General features: G+C 44.4%; 1 protein-coding gene across 1 annotated transcript in view; it reads left to right on the forward strand.

Annotated features, from left to right (window-relative positions):
• Positions 1-27,793, forward strand: part of vwde (von Willebrand factor D and EGF domains) — a 341,224-nt gene that overhangs the window by 86,047 nt on the left and 227,384 nt on the right. Inside the window, exons 9-11 of the mRNA XM_070880205.1 lie at positions 5,179-5,402; positions 18,337-18,410; positions 27,493-27,766. Of these exons, the coding sequence (XP_070736306.1) occupies positions 5,179-5,402; positions 18,337-18,410; positions 27,493-27,766 (572 nt within the window). The remainder of the gene's footprint in view (positions 1-5,178; positions 5,403-18,336; positions 18,411-27,492; positions 27,767-27,793) is intronic.

Below are 27,793 nucleotides of genomic sequence, written 5' to 3' on the forward strand. Positions count from 1 at the left end.
TCTTATATGCTTCAATAAGATCACCTCTCATTCTTCTAAACTCCAAGGAGTATAGGCCCAACCTGCTCAACCGTTCTTCATATGACAAACCCTTCATTTCAGGAATCATCCTTGTGAACCTTCTCTGAACTGCCTCCACTCAAGTATATCATTCCAAAATGGTATGCAGTACTCTAGGTGTGGTCTTACCAATGCCTTGTAAAGTTGGAGCAGGATGTGCCTACTTTTATACTCCATTCCCCTTGCAATAAAGGCCAGCATTCCATTTGCCTTCCTGATTACTTGCTGTACCTGCATACTGGCTTTTTGCATTTCATGTACAAGATCCCTCAGATCCCTCTGTACTGCAGCATTTTGTAATTGCTCCCCATTTAAATAATAATTTGCTATTTTATTTTTCCTACCAAAGTGCATAACCTCACATTTTCCCACGTTATAGTCCAGCTGCCAAATTTTTGTCCACTCACATAGCCAATCTATATCCCTTTGTAGATTCTTTGCGTCCTCCTCACAACTTGCTTTCCCACCGATCTTTGTATCATCAGCAAATTTGGCTATGTTACACTCAGTCCCTTCATCCAAGTCAATAATATAAATTGTAAATAATTAAGGCCCCAATACTGATCCCTGTGGAACCCCACTAGTTACAGTTTGTCAAACTTAAAATGATCCATTTATCCCGACTCTCTTTTCTGTTACTTAGCCAATCCTCTATCCACGCTAATATAATATTACTCCCAATCCCCTGAGCTCTTATCTTGTGCCGGAATCTTTTATGTGGCACCTTATCGAATGCTTTCTGGAAACCCAAATATACAACATCAACTAGTTCTCCTTTATCCACCCTGCTCGTTACATCCTCAAAGCACTCCAGCAAATTTGTCAAACATGATTTCCCTTTCATAAAACCATGCTGACTCTGCTTGACTGCATTATGATTTTCTAAAAGTCCTGCTACTACTTCCTTAATGATGGACTCCAGCATTTTCCCAATGACAAATGTTAGGCTAACTGGTCTATAATTTCCTGCTTTCTGTCTCCCTGCTTTCTTAATTAGCGGAGTTACATTTGCGGTTTTCCTGTCCGCTGGGACCTCTCCAAAATGGAATTTTGGTAGATTATAACCAATGCATCCACTATCTCTGCAACCACTTCTTTTAAGACCCTAGGATTTGTGCCATCAAGTCCAGGGGACATGTTCATCTTTAGTCCCATTAGTTTGCCTTGAACTTTATCTCTAGTGATAGTGATTGTTTTAAGTCTGTCCAGCCCCCCCCGCCCCCCCGGCCCAGCAATCGCTCCTTGATTATCAATTATTGGGATGTTTTTAGTGTCCTCAACTGTGAAGACCAATACAAAATATGTGTTCAAAGTGTCTGCCATTTCCCTGTCTGATGGTGGAAAGATTTTGGGGAGGCAGGAGGTGAGACACCTGTTGCAGATTACCCAGCTTCTGACCTGCTTTTGTTGCCACAATGTTTATGTGGCTAGTCCAGTTAAGTTCCTGGTCAATGTTGACCCCCCCAGGTTGTTGATGGTGGGGAATTTTGCGATGGCAATGCCCTTGAATGTCAAAGAGCAGTGGTTAGACTCTCGCTTGTTGGAAATAGTCATTGCCTGGCACTTGCGAGGCGCAAATGTTAATTGCCACTTATCAGCCCAAGCCTGAATGTCGTCCAGGTCTTGTGGCAGGACTGCAGAGCTTTGATCTGATCTGTTGGTTGTGGAATTGCTTAGCTCTGTCTATAGCACACTGCTGATGCATGCTGCCAATAAACAACTGTTTAGCATGTGTGTAGTCCTATGTTCGCACCTCATTTTTAGGTGCACCAGGTGCGGCTCCTGGCATGCTCTTCTACACTCCTCATTGAACCAGAGTTGGTCCCCTGGCTTGATGGTAATAGTAGAGTGAGGGATATGCCAGGCCACGAGGTTACTGATTGTGGTGGAATATAATTCTGTTGCTGCTGATGGTCCACAGTGCTGTGCTGAATCAATCCTATTTAGATGGGTTTTTACAACAATCTGGTAGTTTCATGGTCACCATTACTGATACTAGCTTTTAATTTCAGATGTATTTAATTAACTGAATTAAATTCCCCAGCAGCCATCATGGGATTTGAACTGACTTCTCCGGATCATTATTCCAGGCCTGCTCATTTCAGTGATCTCTGCTTGGAGTCAGCGCTAACCATGCTGTTTATTGGCAGCATGCATCAGCAGTGGACCACAAATCATTAGTTGCTATCACCAGTTTATGCTAGCTTGCACTGCTTAAAGCTATCCTGCAACTCTTAAAGGGGAGCTGTATTGTAGCTGGAGCAGATGTTGGAAGTGATTTAAGAAGTGAATCTGACTTGCGAAACAGTGAAGAATGGCTCAACCTGGGAGAGACCGGGCACCAAGGTTTTTGAATGCTGCACTGGAGGCCTTGGTGGAGGAGGTGAAAAGAAAGTGAGATGTCCTGTATCCACAGGGTCAGGAGGCCCTCCAGACACACTTTCAGAAGGCAGTGGGAGAAGATAGCTGTGGAGGTCTATGCCAGGAGCCGATGACCTGGCCTCACAAGTGGTCAAGGTCAGTGAATGCATCTTCAAATGCCATATCCTACCAACTGCACCACTAGCCTTAGCCACTGCTCAATGCACCTCACCTCTATCACTTATCTACCAACAATCTCTATTAATCAGGAATCATACCTGAAGTTCATAGCTTCACCTCACCCACATACATAGCACTGCTGCAAGCCACACATCTACATCCCACAGCTTGCACACACTACCAGCTATTCCACCAGGACAGCCACATCACCTAAATAGGTTACACGACACTCCCTGGCACACTTCCCTCTCTCTTGCAGGACAAGGTTGGGCACAACCGGAGACAGGACTAGCTAACCGGTAGGGACAGGTGCGAATGGATGTCCTAACCCCCATGGAGGAAACGGTCTTGGCCATTATTGAAACGGCCATTGCTGCGGCAGGGTTGAAACCATCAGAGATGAAGGTATCCTCACACCTAATCATCCTTCTCACATCCCACTTCCCCCTCATCTCTTCTGATTTACAAGCTTCAGAAAGTGTATGCATGCACCTCATACTTTCCTCCCCTTCCCTCACCACAACCTTACCCTTGTGCCTTTCTCCTTTCAGATAACCAAGAACTGTAACCAGCCCTGGCAGTGGTAGAAGAGCAAGAAGGCAGTGATGATGAAGACACAGTCACTTGATTTCACACTCGCATCCACCAGCTCAGATACCAACACTGCTCGTCATTTAGAGGATAGCATAGAGGTGGAATGTGCACATGGTGAGACACTGGGTATTTGTGGCCTGCAGCCAGAGCAGGGAGCAATGATAGCGCAGGTCCCAGTTCACCGGAGGACAGGGTCATACAGAAATTCTGCTGCAGAGGACTCAGATGAGCACTTCGATGGGGCAGGTTACTGAAGAAGGCTAATGGGTATATAGAATGAAATGCTTGGTACATTGGGAAGCCTGCCAAAAAGCTTATGTACAATGTCAAGGAGCATGGAGGAGCCCGACACCAACTTGACACAGGGCTTTGTGCAGAGCTTGGAGCCATTCCTTTCCAGCATTGAAGCTGTACCCAACTCCATTAACACAGTTGTGGACCCAACCAAAATGCAGCTCCTGATGGCCGATGTCTCAGTTTCCAATGCAACACAAGCAGCAGCCACCCAGCATCTGAGTGCTGCAGTGAAAGCTCACACTACTGTCATGCAAGCTCAGCTTGCTACCATTATGACGATGGATATCAGTGTTCAAAGGGGCTTGCAAGATGTCACAGCAGATCAGTAATCTGTCCTCCAGCAGATCACTAGGAATGCTGAGGCGCAGCCCCAGGGAGTGGCAGTGGCTCCATGGAGCACCAACTTGCTGTCCTCTCTCAGAATGACAGCATTTGTCCTTCCACCACTGCCACTCCTCCAGTGCCTGTCAGCCAGCCAGCCCAGACTGTTGCCACCCATGCAGGTATGGTGCAATCCACAGCTGGGTTTCTAGATCCAGAGCTGCTTGAGGTCCTCTTCTAAGGCCGCCTGCAGTCTCCTCCACTGAAAGTCAGCAGCCTTCCACCCACCATGCTGTAGCCACTGGGGTAGCACTTCGTAGAAGCACAAGGACAGGTAAAGGCACATGGAAGACAGGCACTAAGGGAATGCACAAGGATGATTAGTTTACGTTTATATACAATATGACATGATTTGATTTATAAATTTGGTTTGGAACGCAGAAACCCTGAAGTTGCGGTCTGTTCCCCCACAAGGTCCGCTTTGGAAACCCCCCACCCTCTGCCCCCCCCCTCCCCCCCCCCCCCCCCCCAACCCACGAGCCGGTAATCAGTGTAATCTGTCACTTCATGGAACTAATGAAAACTTTGGCTCTTCCATGGTAATATCGCAGTTAAATTCCCCATTAAAAGTTAGACCCTTTTGGATTAGGTGTAACTGGGGTTTTAACAGAGTAACAGACTGCTAAGGGTTATGGCCCTGGAAAACTGATTTAAATTTTGTGGAGTGTCAAATTTATCCATTTTAATAAACATTCATATTTTCAAGTAACTTAAAACATTTTTTTTCAATAATTTATTTTATCATCTTTATTTCAGGTTTTCCTTTTCCCCATGAGAGAACCCCAATCTTTGTGTTATTTTCTCTAACATTTAAAAAAAGTTAGAATCAAGGAGCTTGCTCACTTCCTGGCTCGCTGTCTGTGAGAATTCTGTGTTTTGATTGGCTGCTTAGACAGCTGGTTGATGTCACAGCAGCTCATGTTAGGGGCTCCCCATTAACTTGTGTTGATTTCAATTACACGTTGGAAAAGCCAAACATCTCGGCACAGAGATCTTTGTGGGAAGCTTAGTTCGGGGCCAGCGCCGAACATCTTTGCTTCATCGCTGACCATAAATTATGGGCCTATGTGTTGAATCAACAGTTCGTGGCAATTTCTGCCCGCTCGCCTGCCCGATTTGCTCCCTCAGTTAAAAGCAACTCTATAATCAGGACTTTTTTGTTCATTTAACATATGATTAGTGATACACTGCCATTCTACTGCAGCTGATGCACATTTTCACCAGTGCAAGGTCACTGCAGCAAATTTCATTTCTAATAGAGTGCTAAGATATGACGTGTTTGATTTAATATTTCATTCCATCTAGATATACCAAGTGCAGGATATTCAGGGTCAAATCTTGCCCTTTCCTCATGTCATGTGGACCTACTCCAAGCACCTTGCAATCGAGGCATATGTTCCCGATCGTCTGTTTATTATACAGCAGTGACTGACTTTGCACAGGATGGTGACCGAGTGACTGAAGTTACATCATGGCCCATTGCCACTGAAAACTTCCTATGGAATAGCTACATCCCAGAGCCAGTTCAGGTTGTAAAGCATCTATTTGCCTATTGCATATTCAGCATATGAGGTATATAGGGATGAATTTCTGCGGGGGATGGGGGTGGTGGGGGGAGGAGCGGGGGGGTGGGGGGGGGGCGGTTGGCTCCCTCATGACCGCTGTAATTCCACCAATCAACCAGGAGAACCCCGACAGAAATTCACCCTCTATGTATAAATAAAACCACATCCTTTTATTTGTCTTCTGTAATTATTGTTCATAAGTGTATTCATATGCCATGCTTGATAAACCACTAATGTTCTCTATATTAAAGTGAACAGATATAAATGGTGTTAGAGGGCTACTGATGTCTAATATCAATTAAATAACGATTTGATTCATTAAAAACAAACTGACAATCATTCTTCTAAAATGTACTGATGCTAATAAAAAGATAGCATGAAAAATAATTTTTCTTTAAATTGATAAGTACAATGGCAATACTTTAGCTAAACTAAGCCGAGTAAGCCCACACACTTTTCATCTTAACATCATACTATTACATAACTGCTCATGTTTGTCAATTATCAGTGATGCAATAAAATGCAATATAGTAACACGCAGTAGTTACAAAGGGGATGGCAACAGCAGAGACAAGCTTCAAAACTGACAGAAAACTGGGAGATAAGGTAAAGCTCACAGATTGTTTTCCTTTACAGTGTTACTCCCTATTTTCTGCCCAAAAAGGGGAGAAGTACAATTGTTTTTTTAAGATTTTCTGCTGTTTGTTAAGGTCTGTTAAAACATTTCTAATGACTTTTCAGAGAAAGATGCAGCATTTTTCCATGAGGCAAAATAAAAACAGCCAAGCAGGCGTTAGCTCTTTCACTGAGCTGAACTTGATTCAATAATGCATTTCAAAATTTGGAGGTTGATTATATAAAGAATAGTTATTACATTGGTTCAATGTCATACATCTATAAATGAGTCTTTCCAATCTCAAAATGCCATGTCAGTGGTTTGGCCAACATAAATTCACTGCTCTGCTTAAATTCGTACAGTTTTCCATTCTCCAGAACGTGTGTTAGGCTATTACTTGTCGTGGCCTCCCGAACTGCGAGAGAACACCACCGCAGGTCGGGAAGAGCTGGAGCGGCATACCAATACAACTTCCAGCACGAGCTGCTCCAAGTGTGTGATGGCTTCGAGGTGCGCGATTGCGTGACGTCATCAAGACCCAGGTCACTGTTTGGAGCATGGATAGGAGCACCAGCGGGGCCCTGGTAAAGCAGAGGAGCGGGAAGGATGTGTTGGAGGTGGAGCGGGAGATCGTGGCGGAGGTGCAGTGATTCTTTTGTGGCGGAGGAGCGCTGAGAGATCGTGGCGGTGGTGCCGCAAATGTTTATGGCGGAGGAGCAGTGAGAGATGGAGGCGGAGGTGCGGCAAATGAGGGTACGGGGCCCAGAAGGCCCAGGGCCCAGGGGCAGCACGGACCGGCCCACACTGCATATCGGTCCTTAACTGAAGCATCTGTGAACTCATGTGGAAGCAAGTCATCCTGTGAAGCTGAGCCAACACCACGGCACAGCTGCATAGGGGGGGAGGAAGTCGAATGGAAGAGCTATAGAGGTAGGGGATTCAATAGTCATGGGAGCAGACTGGTGTTCTTGCGGCCACAGACGTGACTCCAGGATGGTATATTGCCTCCCTTGTGCCAGGGTCAAGGATGTCACCGAGCTGCCGCAGGGCATTCTGGGGGGAGAGGGTGAACAGCCAGAGGTCGTGGTCCATATTGGGACCAATGACATAGGTAGAAAGAAGGATGAGATCCTACAGGCAGAGTTTAGGGAGCTAGGAGAGAGATTAAAAAGCAGGACCTCAAAGGTAGTAATCTCCGGATTACTCCCGGTGCCACGAGCTAGTGAGTACAGAAATAGGAAGATAGAGCAGATGAATACATGGCTGGAGAGATGGTGCAGGCGGGAGGGCTTTAGTTTCCTGAGGCATTGGGACTACTTTTGGGGGAGGTGGGACCTGTACAAGCCGGACGGTTGCACCTCAACAGAGTCGGGACCAATATCCTCACTGGGGAGGGGGGTTGCTAGTGCTGTTGGGGAGGGTTTAAACTAGCTTGGCAGGGGGATGAGAACCTGAAAATAGATTCAGTAGGGAGGGGAGAAAAGCTGGAATTAGAAAGCAAAGATAAAGAAAGTGAGTTTGAAGGAAATTAGCATGAAAAAATTTAAAGACTCTTTTGTCTAAATGCACATAGCATTTATAACAAAATAGATGAGTTGACGGCACAAATAGATACAAATGGGTATGATCTGACAGCCATTACAGAGACGTGGTTGCAAGGTGACCAGGACTGGGAACTAAATATTCAGGGATATTTGACAATCCGGAAGGACAGACAAAGGAAAAGGAGGTTGGGGTAGCTCTGTTGATAAAGGATGGAATCACTGCAATAGTGAGAAAGGATATTGCTCAAATGATCAGGATGTTAAAAGCGTTTGGGTGGAGATAAGGAAAATAAGGGGAAAAAGTCACTGGTGGGCGTAGTCTATCGGCCCCCCAACAGTAGCAACTCATTTGGTTGGAGTAAAAACCAGGAAATAGTGGGGGCTTGTAAAAAGGGAACAGCAGTAATCATTGCTTATTTTTAACTCCATAATGATTGGACAAATCAAATTGTTCAGGGTAGCCTTGAGGAATAGTTCATAGAGTGCATAAGGGATGGGTTCCTTGAGCAGTATGTAATGGAATCAACTAGGGGGCAGGCTATCTTAGATCTGGTCCTGTGTTATGAGACCGGATTAATAAACAGTCTCCTAGTAAAGGATCCCCTTGGAATGAGTGATCATAGCATGATTGAATTTCAAATTCAGATGGAGGGTGGGAAAGTTGGATCTCAAACCAGCGTACTAAGCTTAAATAAAGGAGACTACAAAGGTATGAAGGCAGAGTTGGCTAAAGTGGACTGGGACAATAGATTAAAGTGTAGGACGGTTGATGAACAGTGGCGTACATTTAAGGAGATATTTCACAACTCTCAAGAAAAATAATTCCAGTGAGGAGGAAAGGGTGTAAAAGAAAAGATAGCCATCTGAGGCTAACTAAAGAAATAAAAGATGGCATCTGTTGTGTATGGAGAAAGAGTCAGACTGAACACTGGGAGCTCAAAGTAAAGTGTGACCTTGGTCTTTTATTGCAGGTCTCCAGAGTGTCTCTCCAACCTGTGAAGCCTTCTTAAATACCTGTGCTCTGAAGGGATTATGCGATCCCTTGGGACTCCGGGGAATGAGCCCTCTGGTGGCTGTACAGAATAAATACAAGTCCACATAAATAACAACATTCCCCCGCAAAATCAATAGCATAACTATTTACAATGTGAGTCGATCTGGGACCCTTCTTGCCCTGGTTGATCATCTCGGTGTGAAAGCTGGTGTTGTTGAATCATTTGTTGGGCCCTCGCTGGGCTGCTGTGCAGCTGGCCTTGCTGGGCTGCCTCGTATGTTTGGCCCTGCAGGGCTGCTGTGGATGATGGGTTCTGTTTCGTGGTCAACCGTGGTGCCAGTTGCCACTGGTGTGTGTGTTGGGGGATCAAAAAAGGTAGGGTCCAAGGTGGGTTGCTCAAGATAGTCCATGAGTCTGAGTTTGATTTGGTCCAAGTGTTTCCGGTTTGAAAGTTTGACCTGAAACACCCTGCTCCCCTCTTTGGCCACGACAGTGCCAGGAAGCCACTTGGGACCTTGTCCATAATTTAATACAAATACAGGATCATTGACTTCCATCTCGCGTGACACATTTGCGCTATCGTGGTATGGTATGCACTTTGTTGAAGCTGCCTGCTCTCTACCTGCTCATGTAGATCAGGGTGAACTAACGAGTGCTCTTTTCATGAGCAGTTCAGTAGGTGGGATCCCAGTGAGTGAGTGGGGTCCCGTGCGGTAGCTAAGCAGGATTCGGGATAGGCGAGTCTGCAGTGAGCCTTCAGTTACCCTCTTCAAGCCTTGCTTGATGGTTTGCACTGCTCTCTCTGCCTGACCATTGGCCACTGGTTTAAACGGAGCAGATGTGACATGTTTGATCCCGTTATGGGTCATGAATTCTATGAACTCAGCACTGGTAAAACATGGCCCGTTGTCGCTCACCAGGACATCGGGTAAGCCGTGTGTGGCAAACATGGCCCGCAGGCTTTCAGTGGTGGCAGCGGACGTGCTAGCTGAAATTATCTCACATGCAATCAACTTGGAGTATGCGTCTACAACCACAAGGAACATTTTACCCAAGAACGGGCCTGCATAGTCGATGTGTACCCTAGACCACAGTTTGGAGGGCCAAGACCATAAACTTAGCGGCGCCTCCCTGGGTACATTGCTTAACTGAGAGCATGTATTACATCTGTGAACGCAAGACTCTAAGTCCGCATCGATACCGGGCCACCACACATGGGATCTGGCTATTGCTTTCATAATTACGCTGCCTGGTGGGTACTGTGCAGGTAATTAATGAAGGTGTCTCTGCCCTTCTTGGGGACCACTACTCGATTGCTCCATAGAAGGCAGTCTGCCTCTATAGACATTTCATCTTTGCGCCTCCTGCATTTCCACTGTGACACTGGACCAGCTCCCCGATTGAAGCACTGAGCTTTTGACTCGAGATAATAAGGGGTCCTGGCTTGTCCAAATTTTGATCTGCCGGGCAGTGATGGGTGATTGCTCACTCTCAAATGCTTCCATAACCATGGCTAGATCTGTGGGCTGCGCCATTTCAACCCCCGTGGTGGGTAATGGCAGCCTACTGAAAGCATCAGCGCAGTTTTCTGTGCCTGGTCTGTGATGGATGGCGTAGTTGTATGTGGACAATGTGAGCGCCCATCTCTGGATGCGGGCCGATGCGTTGGTATTTATCCCTTTACTCTCGGAAAGCAAGGATATAAGTGGCTTATGGTCAGTTTCCAATTCGAATTTTAGCCCAAACAGGTATTGATGCATTTTCTTTACCCCATAGACACATGCTAACGCTTCTTTTTCAATCATGCTGTAGGCTCTCTCAGCCTTAGACAGACTCCTTGATGCATAAGCAACCGGTTGCAGTTTCCCAAAATCATTAGCTTGTTGCAATACACACCCGCCATATGACGACGCATCACATGCTAGTACCAAACATTTACCTGGATCATACAACACAAGCAATTTGTTTGAGCATAACAATTCTCTCACTTTTACAAAGACATTTTCTTGGCTTTTGCCCCAAACCCATTCGCCCCCTTTTCGTAGTAAGACATGTAGTGGTTCTAGCAGGGTGCTGAGACCCGGTAAGAAGTTACCAAAGTAGTTCAAGAGTCCCAGAAACGACCGCAGCTCCGTCACGTTCTGTGGCCTCGGTGCATTCTCGATTGCCTCCGTCTTCGCATTGGTGGGCCTGATGCTGTCCGCCGCAATCCTCCTTCCCAGGAACTCCACTTCAGGCGCTAGGAAAACGCACTTTGAGCGTTTTAACCTGAGCCCCATGTGGTTGAGTCAACTAAGAATCTCCTCCAGGTTCTGCAGATGCTGGACTGTGTTCCGACATGTGACCAAGATGTTGTACTGGAAGACCACGGAGTGCTGGACTGACTACAGTAAACTTTCCATGTTTCTCTGGAATATCGCCGCCGCTGATCGGATTCCAAATAGGCACCTGTTATAAACAAAAAGACCTTTGTGCGTGTTGATACAGGTGAGGGCCTTCGATAATTTCTCTAGTTCCTGCGTCATGCAGGCTGAAGTCAGATCCAGCTTCGTGAACGTCTTTCCTCCTGCCAGCGTTGCAAAGAGGTCGTCGGCTTTTGGTAGTAAGTATTGGTCCTGCAGGAGAAACGATTGATAGTTACTTTGTAATCGCCACAGATTCTGACAGTGCCATCTACATTGAGGACTGGGACAATAGGACTGGCCCACTCGTTGAACTCGATTGATGAAATGATGTCCTCTCGTTGCAGCCAGTCTAGCTCGATCTCTACTCTTTCTCTCATCATGTATGGTACTGCTCTCGCCTTGTGATTGATGGGTCGCACTCCCGAAATTAGGCGGATTTGCACTTTTGCTCCTTGGAATTTCCCAATGCCTGATTCAAACAGCGAAGGAAATTTGTTTAAGACCTGGGCACACGAAGTGTCGTCAGTGGGCGATAGCGCTTGGACGTCGTCCCAGTTCCAGTATATCTTTCCCAGCCAGCTCCTGCCGAGCAGTGTGGGACCATCGCCCGGTACCACCCAGAGTGGTAGCTTGTGCACCGCTCCATCGTAGGAGACCTTTACAGTACCACTGCCGATTACAGGAATCAGTTCTTTAGTATAAGTTCTTAGTCTCGTGCGAACTGGCGTTAAGACTGGCCTTGAGGCCTTCTTGCACCATAACCTTTCGAAAGTGTTTTTGCCCATGATGGACTGGCTCGCACCCATGTCCAGCTCCATTGACACCGGGAGTCTATTTCGTTCAACATTCAGCATTATGGGGGGACAATTTGTGGTGAATGTGTGCAACCCATGTACCTCTGCCTCCTCTATCTGATTCTCTGGTTCGTAGTGATCCTCCGTGGATCTGTCCTCCTCTGCAACATGGTGGTTTGCAGGTTTAACGAGCTTAGCAGCTCGCCTGCACACTCGTTGGAGGTGTCCCATTGTTCCACAGCCCTTGCAAACGTATCCTTTGAATCGGCATGAATGGAAACGAAGATCACCCCCGCAGCGCCAACAAGCTGTTAATGGCCTTGCATTCATCACCCTTGATGTTGGACTCTGAGACATTGGCGGACGTGTAGCTGCAGGTATGTGTGACCTGCCCTGTACGTTATGATTCGAAAACAACTTCACTTTGTTCACAGTACTTGTAGCAGCACTTGTGTGCTGAAAGATTTGCTTAGTGTTGTCACTGGTAGCAATGGGCTATCGCTGTGGCCTTACTCAAGGTTGGGGTCTCTACAGTCAAAAGCTTGCGAAGTATGGTTTCGTGGCCAATGCCAAGTACGAAAAAGTCTGTGAGCATATGCTCCAAATGTCCTTCAAATTCGCAATGTCCTGCAAGACATCTCAGCTCGGCGACACAACTTGCCACTTCCGGGCCTTTAGACCTTTTGTCGTTGTAGAACCGATACCTCGCCATCAGAATGCTTTCCTTCGGGTTCAAATGCTCTCGGACCAGTGTGCACAAATCGTCGTACGATTTCTCCGTGGGTTTCGCTGGAGTGAGCAGATTCTTCATGAGGCCATACGTTGGTGCCCCACAGATGGTGAGGAGGATCGCTCTACATTTGGCAGCACTCTCTTCCCCATCTAGCTCGTTAGCCACGAAGTATTGATCGAGTCGCTCCACAAAAGTTTCCCAATCATCTCCCTCCGAAAATTTCTCCAGGATGCCCACTGTTCTCTGCATCTTTTGGTTTGCTATCTGTATCTCATCGCCAGTTGTTGTGTATGGAGAAAGAGTCAGACTGAACACTGTGAGCTCAAAGTAAAGTGTGACCTTCGTCTTTTATTGCAGGTGTCCAGAGTGCCTCTCCAACCTGTGAAGCCTTCTTAAATATCTGTGCTCCAAAGGGATTATGGGATCCCTTGGGACTCCAGGGAATGAGCCCTCTGGTGGCTGTACAGAATAAATACAAGTCCACATATATAACATCCAATTAAAAACAAGGGCATACAAGTGGCCAAAACTAGTGGGAGGACAGTAGATTGGGAAGCTTTTAGAATCCAGCAATGTATGACTAAAAAAATGATTCAGAAAGGGAAGATTGACTATGAAAGTAAACTAGCACAAAATATAAAAAACAGATAGCAAGAGTTTAGAGTTTCTACAGGTATATAAAAAGGAAAAGAGTGGCTAAAGTAAATGTTGGTCCCTTAGAGGATGAGACCGGGGCATTAGTAATGGGGAACATGGAGATGGCAGAAACTCTGAACAAATATTTTGTATCAGTCTTTACGGCGGAGGATACTAAAAATATCCCAACAGTGGATAGTCAAGGGGCTATGGGGGGTAGGAAGTTAACACAATCACATCATGAAGGAGGTGGTACGCAGTAAGATAATGGGACTAAAGGCGGATAAACCCCCAGGGACCTGATGGCTTGCATCCTTGGGTCTTAAGAGAAGTAGCAGCAGGAATAGTGGATGCATTGGTTGTAATTTACCAAAATTCCCTGGATTCTGGGGAGGTCCCAGCAGATTGGAAAACTGCAAATGTAATGCCCCTATTTAAAAATGAGGCAGACAAAAAGTAGGAAATATAGACCAGTTAGCCTAACATCTGTGGTTGGGAAAATTTTGGAGTCCATTATTAAAGAAGCAGTAGCAGGACATTTGGAAGAACAAAATTCGGTCAGGCAGAGTCAGCATGGATTTATGAAGGGGAAGTCATGTTTGACAAATTTGCTGGAGTTCTTTGAAGATGTAACGATAAAGGGGTACTAGTGGATGTGGTGTATTTGGACTTCCAGAATGCATTTAACAAGGTGCCACATAAAAGATAAATATTCACGGGGTTGGGAGTAATATATTAGCATAGATAGAAGATTGGCTAACTAACAGAAAACAGAGAGTCGGGATAAATGGTTCATTCTCGGTTTGGCAATCAGTAACTAGTGGGGTGCCGCAGGGATCAGTGTTGGGACCCCAACTATTTATAATCTATATTAATGACTTGGAAGAAGGGACCGTGTGTAATGTAGCCAAGTTTGCTGACAATACAAAGATGGGAGGAAAAGCAATGTGTGAGGAGGACACAAAAAACCTGCAAAAGGACATAGACAGGCTAAGTGAGTGGGCAAAAATTTGACAGATGGAGTATAATGTTGGAAAATGTGAGATTAATGCCTTTGGCAGAAAAAAATCAAAGAGCAAGTTATTATTTAAAAGAAGAAAAATTGCAAAGTGCTGCAGTACAGCGGGACCTGTGGGTACTTGTACACAAAACACAAAAGGTTAGTATGCAGGTACAGCAAGTGATCAGGAATGCCAATAGAATCTTGGCCGTGATTGCAAAGGGAATGGAGTATAAAAGCAGGGAAGTCTTACTACAGTTATACATGGTATTAGTGAGGCCAACCCTCGAATACTGCGTGCAGTTTTGGTTTCCATATTTAAGAAAGGATATATTTGCTTCGGAGGCAGTTCAGAGAAGGTTCACTCGGTTGATTCCAGTGATGAGGGGGTTGACTTATGAGGAAAGGTTGAGTAAGTTGGGCCTCTACTCATTGGAATTCAGAAGAATGAGAGGTCATCTTATCGAAACGTATAAGATTATGAGGGGGCTTGACAAAGTGGATGCAGAGAGGATGTTTCCACTGATAGGGGAGACTAGAACTAGGGGGTATAATCTTAGAATAAGGGGTCGCCCATTTAAAACTGAGATGAGGAGGAATTTCTTCTCTGAGGGTTGTAAATCTGTGAATTCGCTGCCTCAGAAAGCTGTGGAAGCTGAGTCATTGAATAAATTTAAGGCAGAGATAGACAGTTTCTTAACCGATAAGGGAATAAGGGGTTATGGGGTGCAGACAGGGAAGTGGACCTGAGTCCATGATCGGATCAACCATGATCATATTAAATGGTGGGGCAGGCTCGAGGGGCCGGATGGCTTACTCCTGCTCCTATTTCTTATGTTCTTATGTTCTTATCCTCATTTGAGAGACCGCCTCTGATGATGATGAGTTAAGTGTCTGTTAGTCCACTTGGGAGGCATGAAATGAACATTGTTGCAGGTAAATTTTACTCGGCCAGGTTTCTCCTGATAAGGCTGACAAAATTCTATCGGAAGAATTTTCCGAAAAGGAAAAAGAAGTAATTAGCGGATCTATTGTTATATTGTTCTATTGGCTGTCTTTGGTGGGGACCTCATGGGTTCCAAAACCCAGAGGTTGTCGGCCAAGAGCATATAGCTTTCATTGTACCGCTCTTGGGCTTCATTGATTGGATTTTTTATGGGAGTCAGTGGCCAAGTTTGAAGTGGTATTCTTTGTCTCCTAGATGTCACCCCTTAAGGCTGCTGCAGGTTCAAAGAGCTCAGAGAGGCATGCACCTGCATAAATTTTTGGATGCGATTGCTGCCAACGATCCGAAAATAATGCTATAAGGCACCTTTAAATAATGTTTATCAAGCCAATCCAAAGGAAATGCTTTAATATTCATTTCTCTGTATTTCTTGCCTGTGATTATTCTCAAATCGTAATCTCCACAGAACTACAAATCTTAAAAATAAAGATGGAAAATATTATAAATAATAAATGGATTTTGATCATCAAAAGCAAACAAGAGTTGGCATTTATGCAGGCGTCCGTCTGTTGTGAATGTAACTTTTTAAATTTAGGACTGTTATTTTCTTTAATTTGGGACATTCGGGTAGTTCCCTGTTCATTGGCAGGAGTCTATAATTTCTTTCTTGTGGTTGCACACCAGCTGCACATTGATAGAAGGGAAGCCATTGCAGCTGATAAAAACTCCTGGTTGAGCTGGTGATCCGCGGATTGCCACATGTGTGCAGTTGATGGCACCCTGCTTCTTTGGGAAGCTAGCCAGAGACGCAAACCCAAGTGCCTGCTCATTCTGACTGGCATCATCACAGGTGAAGTTGACATAATTGCCAGCCCTGACCTGCCTTATGCATTTTTGTACAGTTGACTGGAAGATCCAGGATATGTCTCTGACAGTACCGTGGAAGGATCTGGAAGCAAAAAGCGTGATGGTCACTGTCACAGCCACTGGTAATGTATGCTCACCAGGTCCAGCAGGAAGCAGGTCTTCTAGAAGGCTGCAGATGTCTGCCACCACCTGACGCGACAATCTCAGCCTCCAGAAGTATTGTTCTTCCACGATGTCAAGGAAGCTCTGCCTGTACACCCTTTTATGTGGGTAGTGCCTTCTACGAGTTCCAACCCTCTGCTACTCCCCTCTCTGCTCACCACTGCAGGTCTCTCCATTGATGTTGTTCCTGCTGATGGTCATCTTACTTCTTGTCTGAGGTCTAATCTAAGATCCATCCTGATCTGAGTCTCAAAACTTCCAAAGTGCAGAAACCAATCTCTGACCACAAACCCTTTCCCAGTGGGAGGTAAGAAAGTAGGTGACTTTTAATGAACGCTATGAATTGCCGTTGTGTTTTCGCATCTCTGCCTCTTTTCCGTCCTTTAAGGTGCTTCTTAAAACTGCATCTTTGAACAAGCTTTCGGTCAACTAATATCTCCTTTTGTGGCTCGGTGTCAAATTTTGTTTTATAACTCTCCTTTGAAGCGCCTTGGGACATTTTACTACGTTTAAGATGCTATATAAATGCAAATTGTTGTTGGTTTTAATGATGAGTTTCAGGAAGTCCAGGAAACCTGTGGATGCGTCATTAGATTTGAATGTAAGTTGAAACATCATTACAGTGGAGCGACTATCATAATTAAATTGTTAACCCAGCTCTCCGGAGGGAGTTGTGTGCAGCCAGCTGTACGTAACCAAGTTAAATCCGGTAGTCGATGCGTTGGACCCAGCTTACGGACGCAAATGCATTTTCGGCCACTTTAACCTCCCACCCGCAACCAAACCCATGTGCTGCTCCACGCTAAAACTCCCCCCATTGTTTCAAATACTATCAATAGAGCTCGTAGCTTAAGTAAACCCGGGGGTGAAATTCCTCTTGTTCATCATTTTCGTACAAAAAGTCAAAGTCCCTTTTTGTAGACATGTTGGCCTTTTAGCTGAAATTATCATTGAGAGGAATTTCACCCCTTTGGTAATTTTAACAAACATTATCAACAAAAATGTAACATATTGTTGTAAATTTTAATCTCATTGTCAAGTATTCGAATTTTTTAATATTTTATAAGCTATTTTTTAAAGAAAGTGCAGGAGATGTAAGTATTATAATGGAGAAGAATAGATTACAATACTGTTGTATTTGAGGCTGCAAGGCCTTACCTGGTATATGTACATTCATCTCATATGTCACAGTACAACATACTGTTATCCATGCAGTAATTTTGATTCCTGTTTATGTTTTTTAAAAACTGTAAAAATAGTATTTGGCCAAGAGTTTCTGCTTTGGGCGCAATCAGTGACCTGGCGCTCAAAAGTGCGTTAGTTTTCAGAAGTTATTTTTGCTTAAGTTTCTGAGCAAACTCATTTGCATTTTGCCGAACGCAAAATCTTCCATGAACCAGAGCAATCGGGCAGCGTTTCAGCATGTTATTTTAAAAAAAAATTCATTAACAATATTCCTTGATATAGTTAAGAGTGGTAACCTGATGCAGTTTTATTAATACAACTGAAAAATGAGTTTATCACAAAAAATAAGCATTTTTAATCAGAGTGTCTAGTCCACCACCTGTGAGCATTTCAATTTTAAATAACTGAAAATGACAAAAAAAACTATACAGAACCATTTATTAGTTTCAATGATGTAAAGTGGTCAGTTTCTTAGTAAATTAAAAAAAATTATTTAAAAGCTTTGAAAAGTTGCCTATTAGTGTACTTGTGCCTAAAAAAAAAGCTTAATTTTAAGAGCCTCCTTGAAGGCCTGCAAACAAGCGCAATTAGCAGAAACTCACAATAATGATTAACTCGATTAACTAGTGTAAAAGATCACAGAAATTCGATTTGTGATGGACGCAATTTGCATTTGAAATTTCTCAAACTTTTGGCCAATTTTGGGCGAATTGCGCTAGAAATATCAGCGCAACCTAGTGGCAACTCCAGGCCTTCATGTTTTATTTTGCAAGTTTCCTCTGTTTACATTTTATAAGATATATCAATCTAATGCATCTGATGAGGAGCCACTATCATAGGGAGTATGAGCTGGAGAATTCATGCTATAATATTGTAGCTTTGTCTTTGACCCATGCTACCTTTTAGTACAGCTTCCTCGCTTGGAGTGCAGGATTGCAAAATGACTAATGGGAGGTGTTCCTTTCTATAAAATGATGCAGTTGGTTATTTTAATGATTTTTTTCCTTAAAATTTAGATAATAGTGAAAGATGTCCCCACTGCCTATTGTTACTCATTTACTGATCCACATTTGATCACATTTGATGGCAGGTAATTTCCGATTTTCTTCGTAGCTTTGTTTGTGCTGCTCATTTTCAACTAGGTTTGCACACTCTTCCAGTTACCTGATGGTACCTACTTTACTCCATCTGAGAGAATTCCCTTGCTGCTTTCTGCTCCTGCTACTCCATAGCATGGCACAACAGTGAACATTTTGGGTAGTTTTAACCCCCATAAATGGGTAGGATTGTTTCAGGTGAGTGGTTAAAAAATTGAAAATTTGAAACAGGAACACAACCTGCCTCGAACACACCCACTTCCAGTTTTAATAGAGGCGGGACGAGGGGCGGGCAACCAATCCACTTGCAGTTTGTAATCTTTTAAGGAGGCTGTGTGCTTCCATTTTAACAGTGATTCTATTTTTAACCACAATCGGGTTTTTCAGGCCTCAAAAAACACAGCAGATAAAAGGAGGCAAGAAGTATTGCTTGTGGACCAGGAGGAGCAAGAGCTTGCCTGTAAACCCCCCAACTCATACCCCCCTATATTTTATAGTCTCGTTGATTGTAACCACTTTGCTTGGGTCGACCTTGAGTTCGTCACTAGACAGTATGTGTCGAATGTATTTCACTTGGGAGCTCTTGTATTCAAACTTATCGAAGTTTAGTTTGATGTTTCGCTCTCTGCATTTCTGCATGAATTTGCGTAAATTTGTGTCATGATTGTGATTGGCCTCTTTAAGTGTCTCACCATGTGCAGTGATCAAGATATCATCTGCAATCTTGTAGACTCCATCTAGACTCATGAGGTTCTGGTCTAGCTTCTGCTGGAAGATTTCCAGGGCAAGACTGATGCCAAATGGCATTCTATTATATCAATATCTTCCCCCTGGAGTCTGGAAGGTCGAGAGATAGGAGGACTCTCTGTCTAGTTCACATTGCAAGAAACCTGCTTTAGTAAAGACCTTTACATTTGACATCTGTGGCAAGATGTCATTGATCGCAGTAAGTAGATAGTATCCACGTTTCAAGGCATTGTTCAGATGTTAAGGGTCGATACAGACTCGTATCTTTCCATTTGATTTTTGTACTGTCACTAGACTGGATACCCAGTCCATCAGTTCAACCACTTTCGTGATGATTTGTTATTTTTCCAAATGATTGAGTTCCTCTTTCAGCATTTGTTTGATTGCTATTGGCACCCGTCTGGGTGGCATTACAGCTGGTGTCGCTGATTCATTTAAGTTCAAGGTGAACTATCCCTGGCACATGTCCAAGTCCCTTAAACACATCCCGTTACGTATTGTTGACCTCAGTTTTTGACACTAGGAAGACGTTTGCCTTGTTCGTAGTTTGCGATTCATGTGGTTCATTTACCACTGTGATATTCTGATGCTGCACTTTTATCAGTTGTAGCTGTTGAGTAGTGCTTGAGCCAATCAGTGGTGCACTTTGGCCCTCAATGATCACAAAGGCACAACGTACTTTTGCTTGTTCTTTGTATTTTCCAGTGGCACTTTACAAGTCCCTACCACTGGAATGGTTGCATGGTTGTAATATAGTGACAGTATTGTCTTAGATTCTTTTATCTTTAAGTCTTTAGGTAAGTATCTAAGAGGTAGCACATTGCATGTGGCCTCACAACCTATTTGCATTTTTACCACTTGACCTTTAATCGAGAAGTAGCCATAATCTTGTTTGGATACTTTCTGTCAGCTTTGTCCTTGATTGTGTGATCACCTTTACCAAGCATCTTTGCAGTCATGACTTCAAAATCAGAATCATAACTCTCTTCATATAGTGCATGAACTTTTGACTTGCCCTTATATTTAGGGTTATATGTAGATTTCTGCCTCGATCCATTCTACTTGCACTTTTGAGAAATATGATTTTGTTTGCCGCATCTTGTGCAGGTCTTGTGCTCGGCATTTAGTTTTCGACAGCTCATGTCTTTTGCCACAATATCTGCAATTGTTCGTGAACTCTTTGTCTCTGCATTCTTTCTTTATAGGTTGCGGTTTCTGTCTGACAGCTTTGACATCTTCAGAGTCTGTTTTAGTGAGCTTCATGGATTTGATTTGTGCAACTGTGGCCTCTGTAGCTTTACAGAGAATCACATATTTATCGAGTGTTAGACTTGATTCTTGCAACGGCCTCTTAGGCAGAGTGTTATCAGATATTCCGCAGACTATGCGTTCTCTGATTAAATCATCCCTCAAATTGCCAAAATTACATGACGATGCTAGCTCTCTCATGTTCACGAGATATCTGTTAAATTGCTCGTCCCCTTGTACACAGTTGTTAAACTGGTTCATAGATGATGTTGGTTTACCTTTACAGTGCTCTTCCCAGAGCTTCAAAATAATCTCAATTTCCTGCTTGTCTTCCTCTGATTTGTAGGGAAGATTATTGTGGATATCTAGGGCATGTCTGGCCAATAGCAGTGATATATGTTACAACCTCAACTCTGTCTGGTTTTTCCACAATATTCGTGATAATTTCATAGCTGTCCCACAGCTGTTTGAATTTTTTCCAGTTGGCTTTCAAATCGCCCATCACCTTCAATGGAGGTGGGAGAGGAACGTGCGCAGGAGTTGACGCCGTGGTGATCAGAATAGCTCACTACAGTTTAGGACTTTGAGTATGTCACATACATGTATACAGTTCAAATACCCAGAGGACTAGAACAAGTCTAATTGTAAAATATTGTGGCCATGTATTTGTAGATATACTTTTTCAATCGTGGCTCTACAATAACTTATGCCACTTTAAGTTTACTTTACTAATGCTTCTAGATTATTTTACAAGCTTATGACTATTTATCACCCTTCACGGATCCACGCGCGATGTGTAGGAAGCACAGTCTGCACTGCACTGCTTAATGCCGATTTCGATTGGCTCGAAAAAGTCTTACAGTTCCAATATTTTGGTTGTTGATTCATTCAACGAAAGATAGTCTCCACTTCTGATACCATTTTATAGTCTCTCGAACACTCTTGAGCACTCTTAGTTCAACTTAACTCTATTTATTTGGGAGATCACGCCGCAAACTATGTGTAGCCCCCTGCAGCCCCCACCCCCCCTTCTGCTTCCCTCCCACCCTGTTTTACCCCCATCCATCATCTATTCTTTCGCCTTCTAGTGATCGACCCTCCCCCACCCTGACCACCATCAGCCCCTCCTCCCATGATCAGACCCCTGCAACCACGATCATCTCCCCCCATCCCGCGATCTCTTCCCGCCCCCACCCCACAAATCACCGACAGTGATCTCTTCCTACCTGCTGCTCCGCTGCATCCTTTTGCTGCAGGATTTCCCGCCCAACAGGCAGCAAAAGGATGCAGCAGAGCCTGTCAATCAGGGAAACCTGGAAAAAAATGTCAAACCCTGCAGGATGTTCAGGAAACTCGGATTTCCCGTCTATAGCTCTGAACCCACCCCACCCACCCCCTGTCCCCACCCCACACACACCAAACGCACCTCCAACATAATATCAGGCCATAGGTTTGATTATACTTGGATTTCCGCCCCCCCCCCCCGCACCATCTCTTCCTGTGCGAAAGCAACTACTTCCTGCTCTGTACCAGCCTCTACAAACAACCTGATAAACTGTGTGAAAAACAACAGGAATAGAAATCCTTGGACTCAGTACTTAAATAGGCATTGCATGTTATGCAAAGAAAAGCTTTAAAGCTTAACCAGAATATTTTAATTCTATTTAATGTTAGTGTGAATTGCTTTAAGTATATTGGCCACTCTATCGGGTCAAGTTTCGACCTGAGTTGCTCCTATTTTTTTGGAGCAACTGGTTTAGAATGGAGTATGTTAGAAATTGCAATTCTTGGCATTTAGTTTGCTCCAGTTCTAGTCAGTTCAAACACTTTCATTTTGGAACAGATTTTTCTTTTCAAAAGGGGCGTGTCCGGTCACTTACGCCTGTTTTGCAAGTTTAGGCAATGAAAACTTACTCCAAACGAACTTAGAATGGAGTAAGTGTAGATTTTTGTATGCTCAGAGAAACCTTGCCTAAATTTTAGAAATCAGGTGTAGGTTACAAACCAGGCGTAGGGAACGGGGGCGGGGGAGGGAGGGAGGGAAGGGAAGTAATTAAATTCTACAAGCATTCAACAGTCTTTCTTATAAAGAGCCATCCTGAATACAAAATTATAAATAAAACACATAAAAAATATTGAATATTCCTACCTGTGTGAAGCAGCAGCAGCCTTCGAGCTGCAGTGCTTCAGGCAGGCCTTCCATGTAGGAGACAGGGGCGGCGTCAGTGGCTCGACGGCAGGCGAAGAAACAGCAAGCAGCCTTCAAGCTGTGGAGGAGGCTGAGGCCATTCAGTCAGGAGACAGGGTAGGTGTGCAAAGCACCGGGAGGGAGAGCCAGCCAGCTAACCAGTTTAAAACTTAAATTTGTAATTCCAGTATGGGTGCTGCATTGTCAACACCATGGATTATGCAATGGTTTGCCAGCAATTCACTGCATAGGAGAGAATTGATTTGAGCTCACCGCACCAGGAACGTCATAGCCAGTAGGCTGATGGGCAGGAGACCTTACCCACGTCGGCAATATCGAGCTAGGCGCTCGTACCTGGACACGAGCGAGGATGATTGTGTCAAAAGACTGCGTTTCCGCAGAGAAATTGTCATTGAGATCTGTGATATGCTGAGAGCAGATTTGCAGCCCAGAAGCAGGACGCCAACTGCCTTGTCTGTTGAAGTGAAGGTATCAGCTGCACTAGCCTTCTATGCCTTGGAATCATTTCAGGCTACAACTGGAGATGTGTGTGCCATCTCTCAACATGCAATACATGCCTGGGTTTACCAGGTCACGGCTGCACTGTATGCGCAGAGGAATGACTTAATCAAGTTCCCAATGACCGCACAAGCGATCCATGAGAGGGCTGTGGGCTTCTTCAGGTTTGCTGGCTTCCCAAAGGTACAGGGCTGCATTGATTGTACCCACATCGCCCTGCAAGCACCTGTGGAGGATTCCGAGCAGTACAGGAATAGAAAAGGTTTCCACTCCATCAATGTGCAGCTCATTTGTGATGACAAGCAGCGCATCATGTCAGTCGATGCGAGATACCCTGGCAGCACTCATGATGTGTTCATCCTACGCGACAGCATTATATCTGACATGTTTGAGCAGCAGCCAGAAGGGCAGAGCTGGCTACTGGGAGCCAAAGGGTACGGCCTGACCACCTGGCTCATGACGCTCCTACGCATGACACAGACGGAAGCTGACCGTCAATACAACATGGCGCACATTGTGATGCCCAGCATCATTGAGAGGACCATTGGCATATTGAAACAGCGTTTCTGATGCCTGCACCATTCCGGAGGCCACTTTGCAATACTCTCCTCAGATTGTCGGTCACTGCATGTGTGTGCTGCATGCTGCATAAATTAGCCATCATGAGGCAGCAGGAGCTGGTAGTGGAACTAGAAGACCCACATGAGGGTCCAGTGCCTGATGATAGTAATTTGGAAGATCAGGATGAGGATGATGACAACGATCAGGAAAGCATGCAAGTGCCTGATGCTGGAGCACGAGGTGGGAGGAGGGCCGTTCATCGTACTCCTTTAATGATTGCTCGAGCCCTGCGCCAGCAACTCATCCGTGAACGCTTCAATTACTGATGCCTGAGGGCTCTGCGACAACTGTTGCACATGGATATATTTATTTTTTGGAGTTGTTCCTGTGTTGTGTTAATAGAACATGATTCAGTTTTAATGAAAAAATATTTTATTGAAAAGTTAACGTCACTGTAATAAAATATTTGTTGTATCAAACTTTACTTTTTAATATGACTCTTGAAGATCACTTAAAAAAACTTTAAGATCACTTATAAACTTGCAAAGTTACAAAAGTTACAAAACAATTTCAATGTGAAAAATCTTACACACTCTTAAGATCACTTAAACTTCAGGATCACTTTTTAGATGCAAAATTAAATAAGATACAAAATGTGAGAGCATTTACACTTTAAGATCACTTAACCCGAAGATCACTTCTAAGTTGTAAAGTTACAAAATTTACAAAACAATTTCAATGTGAAAAACGCTACTACAGCTACATCAAGAAGAAGGAACAAAAGCAGCAAAGAAAGGCTGCAACCTTCTCTCATCCACATCTCAGTGAATGTTCACTTCTTCATGGGGGTGTCATTTGATTGGCGAGGTTGTGTGCCCTTATTGCAGCAGCTACCTCCATGAGGGCCTGTGCCGTCGCTTGCACTCCCTCGGACATTCCCTCCCTAAGTTCCCGTGTCATTATAGCTATTTCTTCCGTCAGTATCGTCACCTCTTCACCCACTGCACTGACGCTACCGATGAGTGATCGGGTAAGCTCATTAGTCTCCATTCCCAATGCCACAACCTGAGCCGCATCTGTTGCACGCTGCATCTCAGGAGACCGTGTCTCCAATCTCCTTCTCCTCTGCCTGGGTCTGCCTCGCGGCACCACTACACTGGGAGGTGCGGGCTGGGACGGTGCGACGCTCGGTGTTCCAGATGGCAGTACTATAGTGAGAGGTGAGGGCTGGGACGGTGGAATGCTCGGTGTTCCAGATGGAAGTAATAGAGCAAGAGGCACGGGCTGGGGCGGTGGAACGCTCGGTGCTCCAGATGGCAGTACTAGAGCGAGAGGCGCGGGCTGGGACAGTGGGACGCTCGGTGTTCCAGATGGCAGTACTAGAGTGGGAGGCCATGCTGGGACGGTGGGGCGCTCAGTTTTCCAGACGGCAGCACTAAAGTGGGAGGTGCGGGCTGGGATGGTGCGGCCCTGGGTCTTGCAACCGGCACCACTCGAGTGCGAGCCGTGGGCTGGGATGGTGGGTGAATGGGTGTAAACTGCTCCATGATATCACCAGCACCACTGGGACCCGCAACATCGGAATCAAAACCATGGAAGGTGGAACAAGAACCTATGCAAGTGGGAGGCGCAGGCTGGGACGGTGGGGCACTGGCTGTAAACTGCTGCATTACACCAGCAGCATCACTGGGACCCGCAACATCGCAATCAGGTGGAACCAGAACCTATGCAAGGGGTTGAAACACTGATGCCCCTTAATGGGGCTCATAAATATTAATTTGGAAGGTCTCCCCGTAGACATTTCAGTCATCGCCGCCAGCATCTTGTCTGGATTGTCCGCATCTGGTTCTACTGGTTCTTGTTCTGGATCTTCAGGATCTTCAGGGTTGGCATCATCATCATCATGTTCTGCAAATTATATCAGAACAGTCAAATGTTTAACAGCAAGGGAGGGAGCAAGATGGGTGGCATGAGTACTCTCACACATAGCAGGCCAGGCAGCAGGTTGATTTGAAGGGCCACGATGCATTTTCAGGACTTACCCTCTTCCTCATGTGCGGGCCCAGCTTGTGCTGTACTGATTGCTTTTCTCCATGTACGACTCATCATAGCAGCTACCCTGGGTGTCAGTGGATGCAGATTGGGCACGCCTCCTCCTGTTCAAGTTGCTTCCCTTTTGTTGTGGGCCAATTTCTTCTGCAAAGAGTAAAATATAACTTTTTACAGAGTGTATCTGCAGGGTGGCACATACAGATAGTCACATGACAATTATGATTACATAAAAAAATGAAAATATCACTTACACTAACTACTTGACCAAGGTCGTGCCATTTCTTTTTACACTGGCTTCCAGATCTCATGGTAGGCACCACTGTGCAGTAATCTTCTGCAACTTAGTTCCAGCGTTTCCTCATTTCTTTAGATGGCACTTTTATGCGACCTCTGTTGCTGGTATCCAGCTCCTGCCATCTCTGCTCAATGACGTTTACTAATATCTCCACTTCCTCATGCAAGAAATTCTTTGTTCTTGGTGGACGTTGTTCCATTGCTGTATTGAATTGACACTCTTATTTTTCAAAGCACACAGTCCTTATTTTGCATGCAACTATGCAGCACTTGTTCTGGAAGTTTAGCAGCAAAAAGCAGCACTCACTGATTTCAGCAGGTGATTTCTTCAACAATGCTGCTAAAAGCACTCCCTTCAGGCATAAAAAAATCACCAAGATTCAATCCCGAGCCTTTCCAGAGGTCCACGAGACAAATCAGCACTTTTCTTCAAGTTCATTTAAAAATGGCCGAGTTCCAATGTTTGTGACCTACTGCGCGTGCGCGCACACTCCAACGTGCACGTGCAGGGCTGCCAGCACGACGTCCTGGCATCTAAGTTCACCCCGCCCTTCTGCACTTCCAGAATCAGCACGTCGCTGTGGCTACGCCCCCCCGCTGATCTCTGCGCGCTGCGCCAAGCTCCGAGGGACCTGCAGGGAGGCCGAGAATTCCAAGGTAAGTTTTTGTCGCATTTTTGGAATGAAAGACGGCCGTCGATGTCAGGGCTGTGCCGTTCTATGTGTGGCCTGAAACTTGACCCCAGTGAGGTGGCTTTTACCTCTCTTTTGCTGCTTATTCCCCATCATGAAATACCTCTAACAAGTGATTTAGATAATTTGGAACAGTTAGTCTAAATATTGTAGCCATTTTTACATTGGTTACAGAACTACTGAAAATGTTTATCTCTTCAACTAAAATAAATTGATAAATAATTATAAACAACAATGGAGTACTGAGGCTGTGCTGCTGTCGGAGGTGCCACCTTTTAGATGAGAAATTATCTCTGAACTCTCAGGTGTGAATAATAGATCCCACGGCACTAATTGAAAAAAGCAAGGGAGTTCTCCCGATGTCATAGAAATATTTAATTGTAAACCATTCACTTTTTTCAAGAATTTTTTGTAATTTTTTTCTGAACTTAAGTTGTTATGAAATACTTTGAGTGAAATATTTTACTTGGTAAATGCCTCACGATCTATTACAGTGAAACTAAATCTATACTGAGTTAACAATGTGCATTATTAAACTGTAACTTAGATTAAATTAAGTTATTACAATATCGTATACATTATATAGCATACTTTCAATTTTAGTAATGTTTAATTGCTTATACTGAATAGATATTGTTGAAAATATTACTATAGCTACAACAATTTGCCAGTAATACATTTATTCAATCTCAAATTATTTGGTATATTTGCAAAATGTCGACTGCATTTGCTGTCATTTCTAGTCATTGCAGCATATTTTGTTTATAACCCTAGGCGTTATGATAATTACAAAACTGGGACCTTTATGATGTACAAGAGTATTGCTCGAGACTTTGAAGTACATGTCCGTCAATGGGACTGTGGGAGCCCTCATTATCCAGCTTCTTGTAACTGTGGATTTGTGGCTAAAGAAGGAGGGGACATCATCGCTTTTGATATGTGTAATGGACAATTACATGAAACCAGGCCACATTTATCTGTGAAAAGTCAAGACATTACGGGTAACAATGTTAAAATCACTGAATCTTACCAAGGAAAGAAAGTAACAGTAAGTAATTTCCCTTAGATTATTATT

The sequence above is a fragment of the Pristiophorus japonicus genome, chromosome 5 (genome assembly GCF_044704955.1).
Source record: "Pristiophorus japonicus isolate sPriJap1 chromosome 5, sPriJap1.hap1, whole genome shotgun sequence".
Lineage (NCBI taxonomy): Eukaryota > Metazoa > Chordata > Chondrichthyes > Pristiophoridae > Pristiophorus > Pristiophorus japonicus.